Source organism: Nesoenas mayeri, assembly GCF_963082525.1.
Source record: "Nesoenas mayeri genome assembly, chromosome: 5".
NCBI classification, from domain to species: domain Eukaryota; kingdom Metazoa; phylum Chordata; class Aves; order Columbiformes; family Columbidae; genus Nesoenas; species Nesoenas mayeri.
In genome coordinates this window covers 68307027-68313075 of record NC_137548.1, presented here as the reverse complement: position 1 = coordinate 68313075, position 6049 = coordinate 68307027, and the positions used below count along the sequence as shown (strand labels likewise).

At 47.0% G+C, this 6049-nt stretch overlaps 1 protein-coding gene across 2 annotated transcripts; it reads left to right on the top strand.

Moving 5' to 3' along the window:
• Positions 1–83: 83 nt before the first annotated feature.
• Positions 84–6049, top strand: TMEM80 (transmembrane protein 80). Of its 2 annotated transcripts, none has more exons than XM_080344667.1 (5): positions 84–110; positions 2359–2381; positions 3591–3684; positions 3798–3890; positions 4982–6049. In XM_080344667.1, the coding sequence occupies exons 1-5, from the start codon at positions 92–94 to the stop codon at positions 5185–5187; spliced, it is 435 nt and encodes a 144-aa protein (XP_080200793.1). In that variant the 5' UTR covers positions 84–91; the 3' UTR covers positions 5188–6049. The 2 variants fall into 2 exon arrangements, with proteins under 2 accessions (XP_080200793.1, XP_080200794.1); XM_080344668.1 differs by lacking the exon at positions 84–110 and adding an exon at positions 1403–1433.

Sequence of the window (6049 nt, the reverse complement as noted above, 5' to 3'; positions counted from 1 at the left end):
CACCCGAAGGCAGCGAGGGGGCGGGGAGACGAACGGTCGCGGCGCACGGGCTGCCGGGACGCTGGAGGACCGGCGGGGGCGGGGCGCCAAGATGGCGGTCGTGAGGCGAGGTGAGCGGCGCGTTGCCACCGATACCCGCAGCTCCTTCCCCGTGTCGCGGCTGGGGGGGTCACCGGGCGCTGCTCCCCACCGTGGCAGAGGACACCTCTCGCCGCCCCAGGCGGGGGGGCACGACGCAAGCGACGCGGGGACAGAGGTGGGCCCAGCCCGACAGCCATATCGCGACAGCCGCGACACGCTGAGGTGGATCGCGGCAGCTGCGGGCCTTGTGTCGGCGTGAGGAGGCGCTTGTGCGGGCTGACGAGCACCTTAACTCGCAGGCGAACAGCTTTCCTGAGCCCGAGTGACACCCCTTGAAAATTCAAGTTTTTGTTTCAAATTCTGAACCACCGGGACGCAGAGAAAAAAAAAAAAGTCCTTCCCACTCATTAGCGGGGTCAAAGTGGTTCATTTCCACTTGCAAAGAGGTCAGAGGTTTCCCTAAAAAATATAAATTCAACCCTAGGTGGACAAAGCTGCTTTTGAAAGCTTTGGCTTGAACAATCAGCGTTTGCCCGAATCCTAAAAACACGTTGGCTTTCCAATTAACCCCCCCCAGCTGCAAGTTCTTTCATCCTCGTGGTGAGATGATCTGGGGCTGTTGGGAAGAGCAGCCTGCTCTTATACCTGAAATCATATATTCAGCTGGCACAGTAAGGACTACGGAGCTGCAGGTTCCCTGTCAGAGCCTGCTGTGGGGTCTGAATGTTTCACCCGTGTGACACGTCCCCGTCACTCGGGGAGGCAGCACGTCACTCGGCGGGACAGATGCAGGAAGGTCGTCAGTGCCCTCTGGTGGAAAACCATTTTTAAAAAGAAAAAGTTTAAAGCTGGAGAGCTGCCATTAGGGATTTACCTGCGCAGTAAAATCATATTACTCTAACTATACCACTGGCATCACGGCAGCATAGCTGCCCGGTGTTAATAAGGCCACAGCAGTACAGATCAGTGTTTGGTTATACAGAAAAAGTTTCCAATCCAGACACTTCTTTGGAATATTAACATCTGCACATGCGTTGTGGTACTTCAAATTAACATCCTACTTCACATTTGAAAATCACCTTAAAACAGAGACATCTCCTTGCTGCGCAAGACGCGTCACCTTGACACAAGGCGTTACTTTCACATGAGAGTTTATACCGGGGTATAAATACAAACGCATCTTTTACCATTAGTTGCTGCAGAATAATATACGTAATTAAAGCTTTAACTCCCATTCTGCAACAAGAAGCATCAAAATGTGAAGGGATGAGTCTGTTGGGAGCTCCAGTCCCTTCAGAGATACAGCACAAATCACCGAAAATTCCTGCCTACTTCCAGTGTTCCCAAATTGGGTACGTTAATCAGGTGCCTAAAGTTAGAGGGGATTAATTTGGGCCCAACTGCATAAAACTATGAGGTGACGAGGACAGTGCCCTCCAGAAACCTAGGGGTGAGGATGGGGAGGTGAGTGTGTCCCACTGATTTGACAATAATGATGCTTCTGAGCGGACGGGCGAAATGGCCTTTCACAGGCAGTTCTGCTCTCTGTGGAACACTGACCCTAACTTTTCAATTCCTCATGTGGCTGAAAGAGGCTGAGAATATTAATGAGTTACTTAAGACCTACTTTAGTAGGTCAGTGCCATCATGTTGCAAGGGAATCTTATCCGTGTGTGTATTTTGCAGAAAGAAAACAGTAAAATGCAGTGGGTGGCTTAGAGAAAATATTCCGTATGATTTCTGTGGGTGATTGGAACAGAGAATCATAGAATCGTTTGGTTTGGAAAATCTTAAGGTTTTGCATAGAATGAGTGTGCTTTTGAAGGGAACCGGTTGGGAAGGAAGGGTGTTATTTAGAGGCACCAGGGAATGCTTTCTCACCATTTCAAAACAAGTGGCACATTCTGGTTCCCTTGTGCGCTCCCCGTGCTCCTGCGCAGTTGGAGGGAGGGATGTCTGCTGCGACGGGACGGGATGAACGAGTTCTGGGTGGGGCCTCTGCTGCTCTTCATGTTTTCAAAGAGATGGGTTCCTTGGTGACTTTTCACAACAGGGGTTTCCCTCAAATGACTTTAGAATTGATGTAGCTGAACAAGTTATTTTCGGAACCTGAACTGCATAATGTGAGAAAACAGTCAATCTTGCCGTGAACTGAGAAAAAACAATTTCTCAAGCATGCTTGACGTCTCTAGTAACATCAGTTGTTTGGATGTTTCTGCAGCACTTTGGGGAATATTTAGACTCATTTTCTTCTCTTTGATTTTTTTCCTTCTCCAGAGAAAGGAAGAACTTCATCAGTTGTATCCTTTTTGTACCTTCCACCCCGGCATGTGGGAATCTTCAGGAGGTCTGGCTGAAATGCATTCACATCTTCCTGTCTAATAAATTTGCACAATGCTATTTTTGTGTTAATTCTGTAGAGCTGTCCATCACCAGCACCATCCATATGAAGCAAAACTGGTAAAACATTTCTTCCAGGGGAAGATTTTTTTGCAGCATTAGCTGAGATTTTGGAGAGAGGCCCTGAACCCACCCTGCGGTCCTACATTTATGGTCACGTCACTCTCATTTCCTTAGGAAGCGAGGCTAAAAATGGGATCTGTGGGCCGCTGGGCCCACCTCACCTCACCTCACACGCAGCCCACAGGAGGCAGTAAAAGTGGCTTTTAGTAGCAGTTCCTCTTCTCTCATGTTTATTCCCTCTGCCTTCACTCCTGCCAAGATCTAAGAAGCCTCCAAAGAGGAGACACCCTTGGCCTCAGAGATTTCCATGCTTAGAACCTATCTAGTAATTTTTTGCTCCACCTTCCTCCAACTGGAAAAACCCCCAAACCTGGTTCTGTTTAATGAAATGAGCTGCTCTGGGCAGTGGAGCAGAGCCAGCGTGTGGGTGCTGCTGCCTCCAGAGAGCGGCTGGGCACTTCCCCCACATCTCCCCGTGCTCAAGTCCCTGCTCGGAGAGATTCAAGACAGGAAAAGGGAAGAGAGGGGAGGATAAAGAATATCTTGAGTATGGAAAGCCAGGTGTGGAAATAATGAAATCTGCACTGAGATCTTCCTTATATCAATTACATTGTATTATTTAAAGCTAAGAAAGGCATTTGGTATCATTTGGTTATCAAAGACACATATGAACGGGCAAACTTTCTGGATTCTGGAGCCACATTCCAGCTTCTCCCTGTGCTGGTGAGCCCAGGACATCCTACACACCTGTATTTTATTATCACATGCTGCCGTGCCTCAAGAGCAAACGATTCCTTCAGTGCGGATCTACCTGCCATATAGGAACGGGGGGCGCTTGGAGGGTGTATGAAGGATTGTGGAGCTCTGAAGGCCTTGGCAGTGGATCCACGTAGATTTATCTGCAACCCCAAGTGACTTTCTGAACCCGACCCAGGAAGCCACAGTTGAAGCATTTAGTAGAAAAAGGCCCAGCAGCAGATTTTGAGGTTACTGATGAAATGGATCCCACCTCATTGCTCTGAGAAATCCTTAACAACGGGTATCAGCTCTCATCTCTTCCTTTACAGATTCTATTTTATGTAAATGGCATCTATTACATCTTTTACTTCTTGGTGACTCTTGCAATGATTGTTTATAAAAGTAAGTTGCACATGTTCTAACACAGACACTGGCCGTGTGCTTATGACGCAGCTGTGGTTTGTCAGCACGCCTGCTCTATACTCCTGCTTTATTTACTCTGTGTTATTTGACAGGTCAAGTTTTCAGTTATCCAGATGACTTCTTGGCTCGTGATCTAGCCCTGCTTTTCATGATGGCCATTCTTGAAGTGCTACGGTTATACTTGGGTATGTCACATTATCACTGGGCCTTTTCAGTGGAATATCATCTCTAAACATTAATCATTCTGAAATGGAGTGTGTGTCAAAACCTGCCAGTTTAGCAGAACAGCAGACAGTTGGAGATTATTGTTCATTTCTGTCATTAAAATTTAACTGACTGATCAATATATTTGGCCAGAGGGTCAAACAGAATTTGCTCTCATATGAAATATAATCTAAAACACCACTGAAAGCAAGAGCTGGGTGGTCAGCAAGCAATCGAACTGGGACAGCACCTCCACCTTTCCCTTCCCCTCCTCTGGAAGACACACATCAGTTCCAACATCTTCATTTCACTGAGGCAGAACAGTGTAAAGTGCCTCCTGACCCCTCTCCAGAGCTTGATAAAACTTCATAAAATCCTTTTTTTTTAAAAAAAACAAGTTACTATTAAAATTCCTAAGCCATTTATGGAAGGTGGGTCTCTGCTGAGTCAGCTGAGTCGCTGTGGGGTGAATTCCCCTGCTGCCCTGAAGCTCCTGCGTCTGTTGGCCTGGAGCCCGCTGGGTGAACAGAGCAGCGAGTTTCAAATCTAACGTAGTCAAACAGCAAAATCTGCTGAGACCGGCTTGGAAATAAGATGCAAGGAAGAAAAAAGTGCAGCTTCTCCACTATGACAGTAACTTGAAATAGGAATAGATGAGCAGGGAACAGAGAAGATTCCATATTGCGTAAGATTTTAAAATCAGGATTGGATGTGCTTAGATGTGCATCGCAGTTGTCACATCGAGTGTGGCGCTGGGGGACCCGGGGGAAAGTTTGGTGATCGAGAAGCTGAGCGATCAAACTGGTTGCAGCTTCAGAGCCAATGATCTGTGGTGTGACTTTGAGTATCAACTGGGTGCTTTTCATTTAGATTAACTCTGGTCAGCAAGAAGTGGACGGTCTGTGGGTGTTTGTTCTTATGTTTACGGACAGAGCCTCAATTGGGGTTGGTATTTCAGTGTGCTCTGAGCTGTGACAACTGGAGCCTTTTTTGAACAGGAATATTCTCAGCATGGCTTGTGATATTGGCAGGAGAAATCAAAGACTCACATCAGCTTTTTGTTTCCATCCAGGCTCAAAGGGTAACCTGACAGAAGAGGAGGCTCCGCTGGGGCTCAGCCTCGCGGGCTCGGTGGGGAGCGTGGTTTTGTCCGTCTATTTCTTGGTGTGGCAAACGTACGTGCTGAAAGCAGACGTCATTCTAAACTCTGTTCTCCTCTGTGCTTACGGGTTTGAGTCGGTACTAAAGGTCTCAGCCATTGCTGCTTTTGTCAGCTAAACCCCAGCAGTTTTCAACACGTTTTCGACATTTCTTCTATAAAAGAGTGGGGTTCTATTTAAACAAAATAATTCTTCTGCATATAAAAATGCTGTAAAGCTTTGTCCTGTTGAAAGCACTCACTTTTGAGGGACAGAGGTCTCCCTGAGCAGTGGGTAAAACATCCTGTCCAGCAGCCGTGTTACACCATCTCCTCAGCTATTGCTGGGCAAAGGCCAGAGGCGATTCAGCAGAAGCACTTAATGCTCTCGTATTCATCAGGGATCGAGACTGAATTTTCATTCCCAACACAGAGCAGCAGCCAGTGCATTGTCTGGCTACATGCTGTTGAGGTTACGTGAGTCTTCACAGCACAACAGCAACCAAAGTGACACAGAAATGAATGAGGCCAGCGCAGTCTGGGCTCATTTCTGCCCTCCCACAGACACTCGTGTGTTTGAGGGCACAGTTTTGCTTTTAATTCCATTTGTGTTCTCAGAGCGCAGTGGTAATTTCCCTGCCTTTAGTAGGGCAGTACCTGCTTTATCCCGGCGGGAGAGCTGAGTTTTGCGCGGCTGGCTCTTAAGGAGGCGGAGGCCCAAGGCGGGAGCATGAGGGTTCCGGTGTTCTATAGGGGGGCCTTAAGATGAGCGGAAACATTCACTAATCACTCACCCTTCTGCCCTATTTAAAAGTCCAACAGAACATTGTCGGGTGTATTTCTATTCAGTGTTAAATGTGTTGATTTCCACGATTCTGCAAAAATTACTGCATTCAAGCCTTGTTTTTTAAATGAAGAACTATGTGCAATTTCCTATTTTTTTACTGTATCAAAACTATGTATTAGTGTAAAGCTTGAGAAGTTTGTGGGCTTTTTGTACAA